Source organism: Euprymna scolopes, chromosome 6 (assembly GCF_053919585.1).
Source record: "Euprymna scolopes isolate OS-2025 chromosome 6, ASM5391958v1, whole genome shotgun sequence".
Lineage (NCBI taxonomy): Eukaryota > Metazoa > Mollusca > Cephalopoda > Sepiida > Sepiolidae > Euprymna > Euprymna scolopes.
Window position 1 is genome coordinate 135,692,097 of NC_136487.1, and position 19,235 is coordinate 135,711,331.

At 45.7% G+C, this 19,235-nt stretch overlaps 1 protein-coding gene and 2 long non-coding RNA genes across 7 annotated transcripts in view; all 3 read left to right on the plus strand.

The window, feature by feature from the left end:
• The window catches only part of LOC145277971 (uncharacterized), an 87,172-nt gene that overhangs the window by 21,563 nt on the left and 46,374 nt on the right, over positions 1–19,235 (plus strand). The gene's annotated exons all lie outside the window — the stretch shown is intronic.
• LOC145277969 (uncharacterized) overlaps positions 1–19,235 on the plus strand; it is a 33,804-nt gene continuing 14,569 nt past the window's right edge. The window contains exons 1-2 of one of the 4 annotated variants that reach the window (XM_080130103.1): positions 1–16,499; positions 16,793–19,235. The exon at positions 16,793–19,235 is cut by the window's right edge and continues 14,569 nt beyond it. In XM_080130103.1, coding sequence (XP_079986229.1) covers positions 1–342 — 342 coding nt within the window. In that variant the 3' untranslated portion in view covers positions 343–16,499; positions 16,793–19,235. The other 3 variants (XM_080130101.1, XM_080130100.1, XM_080130104.1) reach the window with 3 other exon arrangements.
• The window catches only part of LOC145277970 (uncharacterized), a 26,501-nt gene continuing 14,569 nt past the window's right edge, over positions 7,304–19,235 (plus strand). The window contains exons 1-2 of the long non-coding RNA XR_013868259.1: positions 7,304–8,554; positions 8,831–19,235. The exon at positions 8,831–19,235 is cut by the window's right edge and continues 14,569 nt beyond it. This is a non-coding gene — a long non-coding RNA (uncharacterized LOC145277970). The remainder of the gene's footprint in view (positions 8,555–8,830) is intronic.

The window sequence follows — 19,235 nt, forward strand, 5'->3', positions numbered from 1 at the left end:
ATGGTCCAGTGCAGCGACATGAAATGGTGCGGAGAAGGAGACGCCAGCAGCATCCTAGATCAAGTAACATCAATGGAACAGAGCTGCGACTTAGATGGTGTGAAGAAAGGAGCAGAAATCATCTTCATGGAACAGACCAGTGGCAGACGGTGTGGCAAAAAGAGGCGCAACCAGTATCATGCATCTAATAACGTCAATGGAAGAGAGATGCGACAAAAATGGTGCGGAAACAAGAGCACCAACCAGCATCAATGTCACTACAAAGACTGCAATAATGTAGATAAAGAAGCTGCAATCACTGTCACAACGCGAGTAACATCAATGAAACGGAGCAGGAATTAAGATGGTTTGGTGAAAGGAGAAGCAACCAACGTCATAGATCCTGTGTCATCAATGGAACAAAACAGCAACTGAGATGGTGAAGAAAAGAGCAGCAACCAGTATCATAGGTCCAGTTGTGTATACAGAGCAGAACAAGTACAGCACCTATCAAGAACAGTGAGAGATTAAGTACCCATTTTCGTAGTATTGTTTTCATAGGTAAGTATTTGTATCTATATTTTGAAAATATTTTCCAGAAAGAATAAGGAGTAGAAAGGAGCAGCAAACAGCGTCATGGATCCAGTAACGTCAATGGACCAGTGCGACGACATGAAATGGTGTGTTGAAAGGAGCAGCAAACAGCAGCATAGGTCCAGTAACGTCAATGGAGCAGTGCAACGACATGAAATGGTGTGGAGAAAGGAGCAGCAAACAGCGTCATAGATCTAGTAACGTCAATGGACCAGTGCCACGACATGAAATGGTGTGGAGAAAGGAGCAGCAAACAGCGTCATAGATCCAGAAACGTCAATGGACCAGTGCAACGACATGAAATGGTGTGGAGAAAGGAGCAGCAAACAGCATCATGGATCCAGTAACGTCAATGGAGCAGTCCAACGACATGAAATGGTGTGGAGAAAGGAGCAGCAAACAGCGTCATAGATCCAGTAACGTCAATGGACCAGTGCAACGACATGAAATGGTGTGGAGAAAGGAGCAGCAAACAGCGTCATAGATCCAGTAACGTCAATGGAGCAGTGCAACGACATGAAATGGTGTGGAGAAAGGAGCAGCAAACAGCGTCATAGGTCAAGTAACATCAATGAACCAGTGCAACGACATGAAATTGTGTGTAGAAAGGAACAGCAAACAGCGTCATAGATCCAGTAACATCAATGGAGCAGTACAACGACATGAAATGATGTGGAGAAAGGGGCAGCAAACAGCGTCATGGATCCAGTAACGTCAATGGACCAGTGCAACGACATGAAATGGTGTGGAGAAAGGAGCAGCAAACAGCGTCATAGATCCAGTAACGTCAATGGACCAGTGCAACGACATGAAATGGTGTGTAGATAGGAGCAGCAAACAGCGTCATAGATCCAGTAACGTCAATGGACCAGTGCAACGACATGAAATGGTGTGGAGAAAGGAGCAGCAAACAGCGTCATAGATCCAGTAACGTCAATGAACCAGTGCAACGACATGAAATGGTTTGGAGAAAGGAGCAGCAAACAGCGTCATAGATCCAGTAGCGTCAATGAAAGAGTGCGGCGACATGAGATTGTGCAGAGAAAGGAGCAGCAAACAGCATACTGGATTTAGTGAAATCAATGAAACAGAGGCATGACTGAGATGGTGTCGAAGGAGCAGCAAACAGCATCATAGATCCAGTAACACCATTGAACAGTGCGGCAACATGAGATGGTATGGAGAAAGGAGGAGCAAACAGCATCATAGATCCAATAACATCAATGAAAAAGAGCAGCAACTGAGATTGTGTGAAGAAAGGAGCAGCCAGCAGCATCATAGATCCAGTAACATCAATGGACCAGTGTGACGACATGAAATGGTGTGGAGAAGGAGCAGCCAACAGAATCATAGATCCAGTAACGTCAATGGAAGAGAGGCGTGACAGAGATGGTGTGGAGAAGGAGCAGCCAGCCGCGTCATAGATCCAGTAACATCAATGGAACAGAGGCGTGACAGAGATGGTGTGGAGAAGGAGCAGCCAACTGAATCAAATATCCAGTAACATCAATGGAACAGTGCACCGACATGAGATTGTGCGGAGGAAGGAGCTGCCAGCAAACTGAGCGATCCAGTAACATCAATGGAACAGAGGCGTGACTGAGATGTTGTGTAAAAGGAACAGCCAGCAGTATCAAAGATCCAGTAACATCAATGGAACAGAGGCGTGACTGAGATGGTGTGGGTTAAGGTGCAGAAAACAGCGTCAAAGATCCAGTAGCATCAATGGACCAGTGCAACGACATGAAATGGTGTGGAAAAAGGAGCAGCAAACAGCGTCATAAATCCAGTGACATCAATGGAGCAGAGGCATGACTGAGATGGTGTGGTAGAAGGAGCAACCAGCAGCATCATAGATCCAGTAACGTCAATGGACCAGTGACACGACATGAAATGGTGTGGAGAAAGGAGCGGCAAACAGCGTCATGGATCCAGTAACATCAATGGACCAGTGGAACGAAATGCAATGGTGTGGAGAAAGGGGCAGCAAGCAGCGTCATAGATCCAGTAACGTCAATGGACCAGTGCAACTACATGAAATGGTGTGTAGAAAGGAGCAGAAAACAGCGTCAAAGATCCAGTAACGTCAATGGACCAGTTCAACGACATGAAATGGTGTGGAGAAAGGAGTAGCAAACAGCGTCATAGATCCAGTAACGTCAATGGACCAGTGCAACGACATGAAATGGTGTGGAGAAAGAAGTGGCCAACAGCGTCATGGATCCAGTAACATCAATGGGCCAGTGCAACGACATGAAATGGTGTGAAAAAAGGAGCAGCAAACAGCGTCATAGATCCAGTAACGTCAATGGACCAGTGCAACGACATAAAATGGTGTGTAGAAAGGAGCAGCAAACAGCGTCATAGATCCAGTAACATCAATGGACCAGTGGAACGAAATTAAATGGTGTGAAGAAAGGAGCAGCAAATAGCGTCATGGATCCAGTAACGTCAATGGACCAGTGCAACTACATTAAATGGTGTGTAGAAAGGAGCAGAAAACAGGGTCATAGATCCAGTAACGTCAATGGACCAGTGCAACGACATGAAATGGTGTGTAGAAAGGAGTAGCAAACAGCGTCATAGATCCAGTACCGTCAATAGACCAGTTCAACGACATGTAATGGTGTGGAGAAAGTAGCAGCAAACATTGTCATGGATCCAGTACTGTCAATGGACCAGTGCAACAACATGAAATGGTGTGGAGAAAGGAGCAGCAAACAGCGTCATAGATCCAGTAGCGTCAGTGGACCAGTGCAAAGACATTAAATGGTGTGGAGAAAGGAGCAGCAAACAGCGTCATAGATCCAGTACCGTCAATGGACCAGTGCAACGACATGTAATGGTGTGGAGAAAGGAGCAGCCAACAGCGTCAAAGATCCAGTAACGTCAATGGACCAGTGCAACAACAGGAAATGGTGTGGAGAAGGGGAAGCCAGCAGCATCAGAAATTCAGTAACATCAATGGAACAGAGGCGTGACTGAGATTGTGTGGAGAAGGAGAAGCCAGCAGCATTATAGATCAAGTAACATCAATGGAACAAAGCAGCAACTGAGATTGTGTGGAGAAGGAGAAGCCAGCAGCATTATAGATCAAATAACATCAATGGAACAAAGCAGCGACTGAGATTGTGGGGAGAAGGAGAAGCCAGCAGCATTATAGATGAAGTAACATCAATGGAACAGAGCAGCGACTGAGATTGATTGAAGAAAGGAGCAGAAGTCATTGTCATGAAACAGACCAGTGGCAGACGGTGTGGCAAAAAGAGGCGCAACCAGTATCATGCATCTAATAACGTCAATGGAAGAGAGCAGCCACTAAAATGGTGTGGAAACATGAGCACCAACCAGCATCATAGATCCAGTAAAATCATTGGAAGAGCACAGCAGGTGAGATGGTGTGGAGACAGGAATAGCAAAAAGCATCATAGATCCAGTAACATTAATGTAAGTACAAAGACTGCAATAATGCGGACAAAGAAGCAGCAATCACTGTCACAACGGCAGTAACATCAATGAAACGGAACAGAAATTTAGATGGTGTGGAGAAAGGAGAAGCAACCAAACTCATAGATCCAGTAACATCAATGGAACAGAGGCGTGACTAAGATGGTGTGGGTTAAGGTGCAGCAAACAACGTCAATGATCCAGTAGCATCAATGGACCAGTGGAACGACATGAAATGTTGTGGAGAATGGGGCAGCAAACAGCGTCATAGATCCAGTAACGTCAATGGACCAGTACAACTACATGAAATGGTGTGTAGAAAGGAGCAGAAAACAGCGTCATGGATCCAGTAACGTCAATGGACCAGTGCAACGACATGAAATGATGTGGAGAAAGGAGCAGCAAACAGCGTCATAGATCCAGTACCGGCAATCGACCAGTGTAACGACATGTAATGGTGTGGAGAATGGGGCAGCAAACATCGTCATGGATCCAGTAACGTCAGTGGACCAGTGCAACGACATGAAATGGTGTGGAGAAAGGAGCAGCAAACAGCGTCATAGATCCAGTACCGTCAATGGACCAGTGCAACGACATGTAATGGTGTCAAGAAAGCAGCAGCAAACAGCGTTAATGGACCAGTGCAACGACATGAAATTGTGTGGAGAAAGGAGCAGCAAACAGCATCATAGATCCAGTACCGTCAATGGACAAGTGCAACGACATGTAATGGTGTGTAGAAAGGAGCAGCAAACATCGTCATGGATCCAGTAACGTCAGTGGACCAGTGCAACGACATGAAATGGTGTGGAGAAAGGAGCAGCAAACAGCGTCATAGATCCAGAAACGTCAATAGACCAGTGCAACGACATGAAATGGTGTGTAGAAAGGAGCAGCAAACAGCATCATAGGTCAAGTAACGTCAATGAACCAGTGCAACGACAAAAAATCATTTGGAGAAAGGAGCAGCAAACAGCGTTATAGATCCAGTAACATCAATGGACCAGTGCAACGACATGAAATGGTGTGAAGAAAGGAGCAGCAAACAGCGTCATAGATCCAGTAACGTCAATGGACCAGTGCAACGACATGAAATGGTGTGGAGATAGGAGCAGCAAACAGCGTCATAGATCCAGTAACGTCAATGGACCAGTACAACGACATGAAATGATGTGGAGAAAGGAGCGGCAAACAGCGTCATAGATCCAGTAACATCAATGGAGCAGTGCAACGACATGAAATGGTTTGGAGAAAGGAGCAGCAAACAGCGTCATAGATCCAGTAACATCAATGGACCAGTGCAACGACATGAAATGGTGTGGAGAAAGGAGCAGCAAACAGCGTCATGGATCCAGTAACGTCAATGGACCAGTGCAACGACATGAAATGGTGTGGAGAAAGGAGCAGCAAACAGCGTCATAGATCCAGTAACGTCAATGGACCAGTGCAACGACATGAAATGGTGTGAAGAAAGGAGCAGCAAACAGCGTCATAGATCCATTAACGTCAATGGACCAGTGCAAATACATGAAATGGTGTGAAGAAAGGAGCAGCAAACAGCGTCATAGATCCATTAACGTCAATGGACCAGTGCAAATACATGAAATGGTGTGAAGAAAGGAGCGGCAAACAGCGTCATAGATCCAGTAACATCAATGGAGCAGTGCAACGACATGAAATCGTGTGGAGAAAGGAGCAGCAAACAGCATCATAGATCCAGTAGCGTCAATGGACCAGTGCCACAACATGAAATGGTGTGGAGAAGGAGAAGCCAGCAGCATCCTAGATCAAGTAACATCAATGGAACAGAGCAGCGACTGAGATGGTGTGAAGAAAGGAGCAGAAATCATCTTCATGGAAGAGACCAGTGGCAGACGGTGTGGCAAAAAGAGGCGCAACCAGTATCATGCATCTAATAACGTCAATGGAAGAGAGCAGCGACAAAAATGGTGTGGAAACAAGAGCACCAACCAGCATCAATGTAACTACAAAGACTGCAATAATGTGGATAAAGAAGCTGCAATCACTGTCACAACGTAACATCAATGAAACTGAGCAGGAATTAAGATGGTGTGGTGAAAGGAGAAGCAACCAACGTCATAGATCCTGTAACATCAATGGAACAAAACAGCAACTGAGATGGTGAAGAAAAGAGCAGCAACCAGTATCATAGGTCCAGTTGTGTATACAGAGCAGAACAAGTACAGCACCTATCAAGAACAGTAAGAGATTAAGTACCCATTTTCGTAGTATTGTTTTCATAGGTAAGTATTTGTATCTATATTTTGAAAATATTTTCCAGAAAGAATAAGGAGTAGAAAGGAGCAGCAAACAGCGTCATGGATCCAGTAACGTCAATGGACCAGTGCAACCACATGAAATGGTGTGGAGAAAGGAGCAGCAAACAGCATCATAGGTCCAGTAACGTCAATGGACCAGTGCAACGACATGAAATGGTGTGGAGAAAAGAACCAGCAAACAGCGTCATAGATCCAGTAACGTCAATGGAGCAGTGCAATGACATGAAATGGTGTGGAGACAGGAGCAGCAAACAGCATCATAGATTCAGTAACGTCAATGGACCAGTGCAACGACATGAAATGGTGTGTAGATAGGAGCAGCAAACAGCGTCATAGATCCAGTAACGTCAATGGACCAGTGCAACGACATGAAATGGTGTGGAGAAAGGAGCAGCAAACAGCGTCATAGATCCAGTAACGTCAATGGACCAGTGCAACGACATGAAATGGTGTGGAGAAAGGAGCAGCAAACAGCGTCATAGATCCAGTAACGTCAATGGAGCAGTGCAACGACATAAAATGGTGTGGAGAAAGGAGCAGCAAACAGCGTCATAGATCCAGAAACGTCAATGGACCAGTGCAACGACATGAAATGGTGTGTAGAAAGGAGCAGCAAACAGCATCATAGGTCAAGTAACGTCAATGAACCAGTGCAACGACATAAAATCGTTTGGAGAAAGGAGCAGCAAACAGCGTTATAGATCCAGTAACGTCAATGGACCAGTGCAACGACATGAAATGGTGTGGAGATAGGAGCAGCAAACAGTGTCAGATCCAGTAACGTCAATGGACCAGTGCAACGACATGAAATGGTGTGGAGAAAGGAGCAGCAAACAGCATCATAGGTCAAGTAACGTCAATGAACCAGTGCAACGACATAAAATCGTTTGGAGAAAGGAGCAGCAAACAGCGTCATAGATCCATTAACGTCAATGGACCAGTGCAAATACATGAAATGGTGTGAAGAAAGGAGCAGCAAACAGCGTCATAGATCCATTAACGTCAATGGACCAGTGCAAATACATGAAATGGTGTGAAGAAAGGAGCGGCAAACAGCGTCATAGATCCAGTAACATCAATGGAGCAGTGCAACGACATGAAATGGTGTGGTGAAGGGAGCAGCAAACAGCGTCATGGATCCAGTAACGTCAATGAACCAGTGCAACGACATGAAATGGTGTGGAGAAAGGAGCAGCAAACAGCGTCATGGATCCAGTAACGTCAATGGACCAGTGCAACGACATGAAATGGTGTGGAGAAAGGAGCAGCAAACAGTGTCAGATCCAGTAACGTCAATGGACCAGTGCAACGACATGAAATGGTGTGGAGAAAGGAGCAGCAAACAGCGTCAGATCCAGTAACGTCAATGGACCAGTGCAACGACATGAAATGGTGTGGAGAAAGGAGCAGCAAACAGCGTCGTGGATCCAGTAACGTCAATGGACCAGTGCAACCACATGAAATGGTGTGGAGAAAGGAGCAGCAAACAGCATCATAGGTCCAGTAACGTCAATGGACCAGTGCAACGACATGAAATCGTGTGGAGAAAAGAACCAGCAAACAGCGTCATAGATCCAGTAACGTCAATGGAGCAGTGCAATGACATGAAATGGTGTGGAGACAGGAGCAGCAAACAGCATCATAGATTCAGTAACGTCAATGGACCAGTGCAACGACATGAAATGGTGTGTAGATAGGAGCAGCAAACAGCGTCATAGATCCAGTAACGTCAATGGACCAGTGCAACGACATGAAATGGTGTGGAGAAAGGAGCAGCAAACAGCGTCATAGATCCAGTAACGTCAATGGACCAGTGCAACGACATGAAATGGTGTGGAGAAAGGAGCAGCAAACAGCGTCATAGATCCAGTAACGTCAATGGAGCAGTGCAACGACATAAAATGGTGTGGAGAAAGGAGCAGCAAACAGTGTCATAGGTCAAGTAACGTCAATGAACCAGTGCAACGACATGAAATGGTGTGTAGAAAGGAACAGCAAACAGCGTCATAGATCCAGTAACATCAATGGAGCAGTACAACGACATGAAATGATGTGGACAAAGGGGCAGCAAACAGCGTCATGGATCCAGTAACGTCAATGGACCAGTGCAACGACATGAAATGGTGTGGAGAAAGGAGCAGCAAACAGCGTCATAGATCCAGTAAACTCAATGGACCAGTGCAACGACATGAAATGATGTGGAGAAAGGAGCAGCAAACAGCGTCATAGATCCAGTACCGGCAATCGACCAGTGTAAGGACATGTAATGGTGTGGAGAATGGGGCAGCAAACATCGTCATGGATCCAGTAACGTCAGTGGACCAGTGCAACGACATGAAATGGTGTGGAGAAAGGAGCAGCAAACAGCATCATAGATCCAGTACCGTCAATGGACCAGTGCAACGACATGTAATGGTGTCAAGAAAGCAGCAGCAAACAGCGTTAATGGACCAGTGCAACGACATGAAATTGTGTGGAGAAAGGAGCAGCAAACAGCATCATAGATCCAGTACCGTCAATGGACAAGTGCAACGACATGTAATGGTGTGTAGAAAGGAGCAGCAAACATCGTCATGGATCCAGTAACGTCAGTGGACCAGTGCAACGACATGAAATGGTGTGGAGAAAGGAGCAGCAAACAGCGTCATAGATCCAGAAACGTCAATAGACCAGTGCAACGACATGAAATGGTGTGTAGAAAGGAGCAGCAAACAGCATCATAGGTCAAGTAACGTCAATGAACCAGTGCAACGACAAAAAATCATTTGGAGAAAGGAGCAGCAAACAGCGTTATAGATCCAGTAACATCAATGGACCAGTGCAACGACATGAAATGGTGTGAAGAAAGGAGCAGCAAACAGCGTCATAGATCCAGTAACGTCAATGGACCAGTGCAACGACATGAAATGGTGTGGAGATAGGAGCAGCAAACAGCGTCATAGATCCAGTAACGTCAATGGACCAGTACAACGACATGAAATGATGTGGAGAAAGGAGCGGCAAACAGCGTCATAGATCCAGTAACATCAATGGAGCAGTGCAACGACATGAAATGGTTTGGAGAAAGGAGCAGCAAACAGCGTCATAGATCCAGTAACATCAATGGACCAGTGCAACGACATGAAATGGTGTGGAGAAAGGAGCAGCAAACAGCGTCATGGATCCAGTAACGTCAATGGACCAGTGCAACGACATGAAATGGTGTGGAGAAAGGAGCAGCAAACAGCGTCATAGATCCAGTAACGTCAATGGACCAGTGCAACGACATGAAATGGTGTGAAGAAAGGAGCAGCAAACAGCGTCATAGATCCATTAACGTCAATGGACCAGTGCAAATACATGAAATGGTGTGAAGAAAGGAGCAGCAAACAGCGTCATAGATCCAGTAACGTCAATGGACCAGTGCAACGACATGAAATGGTGTGGAGAAAGGAGCAGCAAACAGCGTCATAGATCCAGAAACGTCAATAGACCAGTGCAACGACATGAAATGGTGTGTAGAAAGGAGCAGCAAACAGCATCATAGGTCAAGTAACGTCAATGAACCAGTGCAACGACAAAAAATCATTTGGAGAAAGGAGCAGCAAACAGCGTTATAGATCCAGTAACATCAATGGACCAGTGCAACGACATGAAATGGTGTGAAGAAAGGAGCAGCAAACAGCGTCATAGATCCAGTAACGTCAATGGACCAGTGCAACGACATGAAATGGTGTGGAGATAGGAGCAGCAAACAGCGTCATAGATCCAGTAACGTCAATGGACCAGTACAACGACATGAAATGATGTGGAGAAAGGAGCGGCAAACAGCGTCATAGATCCAGTAACATCAATGGAGCAGTGCAACGACATGAAATGGTTTGGAGAAAGGAGCAGCAAACAACGTCATAGATCCAGTAACATCAATGGACCAGTGCAACGACATGAAATGGTGTGGAGAAAGGAGCAGCAAACAGCGTCATGGATCCAGTAACGTCAATGGACCAGTGCAACGACATGAAATGGTGTGGAGAAAGGAGCAGCAAACAGCGTCATAGATCCAGTAACGTCAATGGACCAGTGCAACGACATGAAATGGTGTGAAGAAAGGAGCAGCAAACAGCGTCATAGATCCATTAACGTCAATGGACCAGTGCAAATACATGAAATGGTGTGAAGAAAGGAGCGGCAAACAGCGTCATAGATCCAGTAACATCAATGGAGCAGTGCAACGACATGAAATCGTGTGGAGAAAGGAGCAGCAAACAGCATCATAGATCCAGTAGCGTCAATGGACCAGTGCCACAACATGAAATGGTGTGGAGAAGGAGAAGCCAGCAGCATCCTAGATCAAGTAACATCAATGGAACAGAGCAGCGACTGAGATGGTGTGAAGAAAGGAGCAGAAATCATCTTCATGGAAGAGACCAGTGGCAGACGGTGTGGCAAAAAGAGGCGCAACCAGTATCATGCATCTAATAACGTCAATGGAAGAGAGCAGCGACAAAAATGGTGTGGAAACAAGAGCACCAACCAGCATCAATGTAACTACAAAGACTGCAATAATGTGGATAAAGAAGCTGCAATCACTGTCACAACGTAACATCAATGAAACTGAGCAGGAATTAAGATGGTGTGGTGAAAGGAGAAGCAACCAACGTCATAGATCCTGTAACATCAATGGAACAAAACAGCAACTGAGATGGTGAAGAAAAGAGCAGCAACCAGTATCATAGGTCCAGTTGTGTATACAGAGCAGAACAAGTACAGCACCTATCAAGAACAGTAAGAGATTAAGTACCCATTTTCGTAGTATTGTTTTCATAGGTAAGTATTTGTATCTATATTTTGAAAATATTTTCCAGAAAGAATAAGGAGTAGAAAGGAGCAGCAAACAGCGTCATGGATCCAGTAACGTCAATGGACCAGTGCAACCACATGAAATGGTGTGGAGAAAGGAGCAGCAAACAGCATCATAGGTCCAGTAACGTCAATGGACCAGTGCAACGACATGAAATGGTGTGGAGAAAAGAACCAGCAAACAGCGTCATAGATCCAGTAACGTCAATGGAGCAGTGCAATGACATGAAATGGTGTGGAGACAGGAGCAGCAAACAGCATCATAGATTCAGTAACGTCAATGGACCAGTGCAACGACATGAAATGGTGTGTAGATAGGAGCAGCAAACAGCGTCATAGATCCAGTAACGTCAATGGACCAGTGCAACGACATGAAATGGTGTGGAGAAAGGAGCAGCAAACAGCGTCATAGATCCAGTAACGTCAATGGACCAGTGCAACGACATGAAATGGTGTGGAGAAAGGAGCAGCAAACAGCGTCATAGATCCAGTAACGTCAATGGAGCAGTGCAACGACATAAAATGGTGTGGAGAAAGGAGCAGCAAACAGCGTCATAGATCCAGAAACGTCAATGGACCAGTGCAACGACATGAAATGGTGTGTAGAAAGGAGCAGCAAACAGCATCATAGGTCAAGTAACGTCAATGAACCAGTGCAACGACATAAAATCGTTTGGAGAAAGGAGCAGCAAACAGCGTTATAGATCCAGTAACGTCAATGGACCAGTGCAACGACATGAAATGGTGTGGAGATAGGAGCAGCAAACAGTGTCAGATCCAGTAACGTCAATGGACCAGTGCAACGACATGAAATGGTGTGGAGAAAGGAGCAGCAAACAGCATCATAGGTCAAGTAACGTCAATGAACCAGTGCAACGACATAAAATCGTTTGGAGAAAGGAGCAGCAAACAGCGTCATAGATCCATTAACGTCAATGGACCAGTGCAAATACATGAAATGGTGTGAAGAAAGGAGCAGCAAACAGCGTCATAGATCCATTAACGTCAATGGACCAGTGCAAATACATGAAATGGTGTGAAGAAAGGAGCGGCAAACAGCGTCATAGATCCAGTAACATCAATGGAGCAGTGCAACGACATGAAATGGTGTGGTGAAGGGAGCAGCAAACAGCGTCATGGATCCAGTAACGTCAATGAACCAGTGCAACGACATGAAATGGTGTGGAGAAAGGAGCAGCAAACAGCGTCATGGATCCAGTAACGTCAATGGACCAGTGCAACGACATGAAATGGTGTGGAGAAAGGAGCAGCAAACAGTGTCAGATCCAGTAACGTCAATGGACCAGTGCAACGACATGAAATGGTGTGGAGAAAGGAGCAGCAAACAGCGTCAGATCCAGTAACGTCAATGGACCAGTGCAACGACATGAAATGGTGTGGAGAAAGGAGCAGCAAACAGCGTCGTGGATCCAGTAACGTCAATGGACCAGTGCAACCACATGAAATGGTGTGGAGAAAGGAGCAGCAAACAGCATCATAGGTCCAGTAACGTCAATGGACCAGTGCAACGACATGAAATGGTGTGGAGAAAAGAACCAGCAAACAGCGTCATAGATCCAGTAACGTCAATGGAGCAGTGCAATGACATGAAATGGTGTGGAGACAGGAGCAGCAAACAGCATCATAGATTCAGTAACGTCAATGGACCAGTGCAACGACATGAAATGGTGTGTAGATAGGAGCAGCAAACAGCGTCATAGATCCAGTAACGTCAATGGACCAGTGCAACGACATGAAATGGTGTGGAGAAAGGAGCAGCAAACAGCGTCATAGATCCAGTAACGTCAATGGACCAGTGCAACGACATGAAATGGTGTGGAGAAAGGAGCAGCAAACAGCGTCATAGATCCAGTAACGTCAATGGAGCAGTGCAACGACATAAAATGGTGTGGAGAAAGGAGCAGCAAACAGCGTCATAGGTCAAGTAACGTCAATGAACCAGTGCAACGACATGAAATGGTGTGTAGAAAGGAACAGCAAACAGCGTCATAGATCCAGTAACATCAATGGAGCAGTACAACGACATGAAATGATGTGGACAAAGGGGCAGCAAACAGCGTCATGGATCCAGTAACGTCAATGGACCAGTGCAACGACATGAAATGGTGTGGAGAAAGGAGCAGCAAACAGCGTCATAGATCCAGTAAACTCAATGGACCAGTGCAACGACATGAAATGGTGTGGAGAAAGGAGCAGCAAACAGCGTCATAGATCCAGTAACGTCAATGGACCAGTGCAACGACATGAAATGGTGTGAAAAAAGGAGCAGCAAACAGCGTCATAGATCCAGTAACGTCAATGGACCAGTGCAACGACATGAAATGGTGTGTAGAAAGGAGCAGCAAACAGCGTCATAGATCCAGTAACATCAATGGACCAGTGGAACGAAATGAAATGGTGTGAAGAAAGGAGCAGCAAATAGCGTCATGGATCCAGTAACGTCAATGGACCAGTGCAACTACATTAAATGGTGTGTAGAAAGGAGCAGAAAACAGGGTCATAGATCCAGTAACGTCAATGGACCAGTGCCACGACATGAAATGGTGTGTAGAAAGGAGTAGCAAACAGCGTCATAGATCCAGTACCGTCAATGGACCAGTTCAACGACATGTAATGGTGTGGAGAAAGTAGCAGCAAACGTTGTCATGGATCCAGTACTGTCAATGGACCAGTGCAACAACATGAAATGGTGTGGAGAAAGGAGCAGCAAACAGCGTCATAGATCCAGTAGCGTCAGTGGACCAGTGCAAAGACATTAAATGGTGTGGAGAAAGGAGCAGCAAACAGCGTCATAGATCCAGTACCGTCAATGGACCAGTGCAACGACATGTAATGGTGTGGAGAAAGGAGCAGCCAACAGCGTCAAAGATCCAGTAACGTCAATGGACCAGTGCAACAACAGGAAATGGTGTTGAGAAGGGGAAGCCAGCAGCATCAGAAATTCAGTAACATCAATGGAACAGAGGCGTGACTGAGATTGTGTGGAGAAGGAGAAGCCAGCAGCATTATAGATCAAGTAACATCAATGGAACAAAGCAGCAACTGAGATTGTGTGGAGAAGGAGAAGCCAGCAGCATTATAGATCAAGTAACATCAATGGAACAAAGCAGCGACTGAGATTGTGGGGAGAAGGAGAAGCCAGCAGCATTATAGATGAAGTAACATCAATGGAACAGAGCAGCGACTGAGATTGATTGAAGAAAGGAGCAGAAGTCATTGTCATGAAACAGACCAGTGGCAGACGGTGTGGCAAAAAGAGGCGCAACCAGTATCATGCATCTAATAACGTCAATGGAAGAGAGCAGCCACTAAAATGGTGTGGAAACATGAGCACCAACCAGCATCATAGATCCAGTAAAATCATTGGAAGAGCACAGCAGGTGAGATGGTGTGGAGACAGGAATAGCAAAAAGCATCATAGATCCAGTAACATTAATGTAAGTACAAAGACTGCAATAATGCGGACAAAGAAGCAGCAATCACTGTCACAACGGCAGTAACATCAATGAAACGGAACAGAAATTTAGATGGTGTGGAGAAAGGAGAAGCAACCAAACTCATAGATCCTGTAACATCAATGGAACAGAGGCGTGACTAAGATGGTGTGGGTTAAGGTGCAGCAAACAACGTCAATGATCCAGTAGCATCAATGGACCAGTGGAACGACATGAAATGTTGTGGAGAAAGGAGCAGCAAACAGCGTCATGGATCCAGTAACGTCAATGGTCCAGTGCAACGACATGAAATGGTGTGTAGAAAGGAGCAGCAAACAGCGTCATAGATCCAGTACCGTCAATCGACCAGTGTAACGACATGTAATGGTGTGAAGAAAGGAGCAGCAAACATCGTCATGGATCCAGTAACATCAATGGACCAGTGGAACGAAATAAAATGGTGTGGAGAAAGGAGCAGCAAACAGCGTCATAGATCCAGTAACGTCAATGGACCAGTACAACTACATGAAATGGTGTGTAGAAAGGAGCAGAAAACAGCGTCATGGATCCAGTAACGTCAATGGACCAGTGCAACGACATGAAATGATGTGGAGAAAGGAGCAGCAAACAGCGTCATAGATCCAGTACCGTCAATCGACCAGTGTAACGACATGTAATGGTGTGAAGAAAGGAGCAGCAAACATCGTCATGGATCCAGTAACGTCAGTGGACCAGTGCAACGACATGAAATTGTGTGGAGAAAGGAGCAGCAAACAGCGTCATAGATCCAGTACCGTCAATGAACCAGTGCAACGACATGTAATGGTGTGAAGAAAGCAGCAGCAAACAGCGTTAATGGACCAGTGCAACGACATGAAATTGTGTGGAGAAAGGAGCAGCAAACAGCGTCATAGATCCAGTACCGTCAATGGACCAGTGCAACGACATGTAATGGTGTGTAGAAAGGAGCAGCAAACATCGTCATGGATCCAGTAACGTCAGTGGACCAGTGCAACGACATGAAATGGTGTGAAGAAAGGAGCAGCAAACAGCGTCATAGATCCAGTAACGTCAATGGACCAGTGCAAGGACATGAAATGGTGTGGAGAAAGGAGCAGCAAACAGCGTCATAGATCCAGTAACGTCAATGGACCAGTGCAACGACATGAAATGGTGTGTAGATAGGAGCAGCAAACAGCGTCATAGATCCAGTAACGTCAATGGACCAGTGCAACGACATGAAATGGTGTGGAGAAAGGAGCAGCAAACAGCGTCATAGATCCAGAAACGTCAATGGACCAGTGCAACGACATGAAATGGTGTGTAGAAAGGAGCAGCAAACAGCATCATAGGTCAAGTAACGTCAATGAACCAGTGCAACGACATAAAATCGTTTGGAGAAAGGAGCAGCAAACAGCGTTATGGATCCAGTAACATCAATGGACCAGTGCAACGACATGAAATGGTGTGAAGAAAGGAGCAGCAAACAGCGTTATAGATCCAGTAACGTCAATGGACCAGTGCAACGACATGAAATGGTGTGGAGATAGGAGCAGCAAACAGCGTCATAGATCCAGTAACGTCAATGGACCAGTACAACGACATGAAATGATGTGGAGAAAGGAGCGGCAAACAGCGTCATAGAACCAGTAACATCAATGGAGCAGTGCAACGACATGAAATGGTTTGGAGAAAGGAGCAGCAAACAGCGTCATAGATCCAGTAACATCAATGGACCAGTGCAACGACATGAAATGGTGTGGAGAAAGGAGCAGCAAACAGCGTCATGGATCCAGTAACGTCAATTGACCAGTGCAACGACATGAAATGGTGTGGAGAAAGGAGCAGCAAACAGCGTCATAGATCCAGTAACGTCAATGGACCAGTGCAACGACATGAAATTGTTTGAAGAAAGGAGCAGCAAACAGCGTCATAGATCCATTAACGTCAATGGACCAGTGCAAATACATAAAATGGTGTGAAGAAAGGAGCAGCAAACAGCGTCATAGATCCATTAACGTCAATGGACCAGTGCAAATACATGAAATGGTGTGAAGAAAGGAGCGGCAAACAGCGTCATAGATCCAGTAACATCAATGGAGCAGTGCAACGACATGAAATGGTGTGGTGAAGGGAGCAGCAAACAGCGTCATGGATCCAGTAACGTCAATGAACCAGTGCAACGACATGAAATGGTGTGGAGAAAGGAGCAGCAAACAGCGTCATGGATCCAGTAACGTCAATGGACCAGTGCAACGACATGAAATGGTGTGGAGAAAGGAGCAGCAAACAGTGTCAGATCCAGTAACGTCAATGGACCAGTGCAACGATATGAAATGGTGTGGAGAAAGGAGCAGCAAACAGCGTCAGATCCAGTAACGTCAATGGACCAGTGCAACGACATGAAATGGTGTGGAGAAAGGAGCAGCAAACAGCGTCGTGGATCCAGTAACGTCAATGGACCAGTGCAACGACATGAAATCGTGTGGAGAAAGGAGCAGCAAACAGCATCATAGATCCAGTAGCGTCAATGGACCAGTGCCACAACATGAAATGGTGTGGAGAAGGAGAAGCCAGCAGCATCCTAGATCAAGTAACATCAATGGAACAGAGCAGCGACTGAGATGGTGTGAAGAAAGGAGCAGAAATCATCTTCATGGAAGAGACCAGTGGCAGACGGTGTGGCAAAAAGAGGCGCAACCAGTATCATGCATCTAATAACGTCAATGGAAGAGAGCAGCGACAAAAATGGTGTGGAAACAAGAGCACCAACCAGCATCAATGTAACTATAAAGACTGCAATAATGTGGATAAAGAAGCTGCAATCACTGTCACAACGTGAGTAACATCAATGAAACTGAGCAGGAATTAAGATGGTGTGGTGAAAGGAGAAGCAACCAACGTCATAGATCCTGTAACATCAATGGAACAAAACAGCAACTGAGATGGTGAAGAAAAGAGCAGCAACCAGTATCATAGGTCCAGTTGTGTATACAGAGCAGAACAAGTACAGCACCTATCAAGAACAGTGAGAGATTAAGTACCCATTTTCGTAGTATTGTTTTCATAGGTAAGTATTTGTATCTATATTTTGAAAATATTTTCCAGAAAGAATAAGGAGTAGAAAGGAGCAGCAAACAGCGTCATGGATCCAGTAACGTCAATGGACCAGTGCAACCACATGAAATAGTGTGGAGAAAGGAGCAGCAAACAGCATCATAGGTCCAGTAACGTCAATGGACCAGTGCAACGACATGAAATGGTGTGGAGAAAAGAACCAGCAAACAGCGTCATAGATCCAGTAACGTCAATGGAGCAGTGCAATGACATGAAATGGTGTGGAGACAGGAGCAGCAAACAGCATCATAGATTCAGTAACGTCAATGGACCAGTGCAACGACATGAAATGGTGTATAGATAGGAGCAGCAAACAGCGTCATAGATCCAGTAACGTCAATGGACCAGTGCAACGACATGAAATGGTGTGGAGAAAGGAGCAGCAAACAGCGTCATAGATCCAGTAACGTCAATGGACCAGTGCAACGACATGAAATGGTGTGGAGAAAGGAGCAGCAAACAGCGTCATAGATCCAGTAGCGTCAATGGAGCAGTGCAACGACATAAAATGGTGTGGAGAAAGGAGCAGCAAACAGCGTCATAGGTCAAGTAACGTCAATGAACCAGTGCAACGACATGAAATGGTGTGTAGATAGGAGCAGCAAACAGCGTCATAGATCCAGTAACGTCAATGGACCAGTGCAACGACATTAAATGGTGTGGAGAAAGGAGCAGCAAACAGCGTCATAGATCCAGAAACGTCAATGGACCAGTGCAACGACATGAAATGGTGTGTAGTAAGGAGCAGCAAACAGCATCATAGGTCAAGTAACGTCAATGAACCAGTGCAACGACATAAAATCGATTGGAGAAAGGAGCAGCAAACAGCGTTATAGATCCAGTAACATCAATGGACCAGTACAACGACATGAAATGATGTGGAGAAAGGGGCAGCAAACAGCGTCATGGATCCAGTAACGTCAATGGACCAGTGCAACGACATGAAATGGTGTGGAGAAAGGAGCAGCAAACAGCGTCATAGATCCAGTAAACTAAATGGACCAGTGCAACGACATGAAATGGTGTGGAGAAAGGAGCAGCAAACAGCGTCATAGATCCAGTAACGTCAATGGACCAGTGCAACGACATGAAATGGTGTGTAGAAAGGAGCAGCAAACAGCGTCATAGGTCAAGTAACCTCAATGAACCAGTGCAATGACATGAAATGGTTTGGAGAAAGGAGCAGCAAACAGCGTCATAGATCCAGTAACGTCAATGGACCAGTGCAACGACATGAAATGGTGTGGAGAAAGGAGCAGCAAACAGCGTCATAGATCCAGTAACGTCAATGGACCAGTGCAACGACATGAAATGGTGTGGAGAAAGGAGCAGCAAACAGCGTCATAGATCCAGTAACGTCAATGGACCAGTGCAACGACATGAAATGGTGTGTAGAAAGGAGCAGCAAACAGCGTCATAGGTCAAGTAACCTCAATGAACCAGTGCAATGACATGAAATGGTTTGGAGAAAGGAGCAGCAAACAGCGTCATAGATCCAGTAACG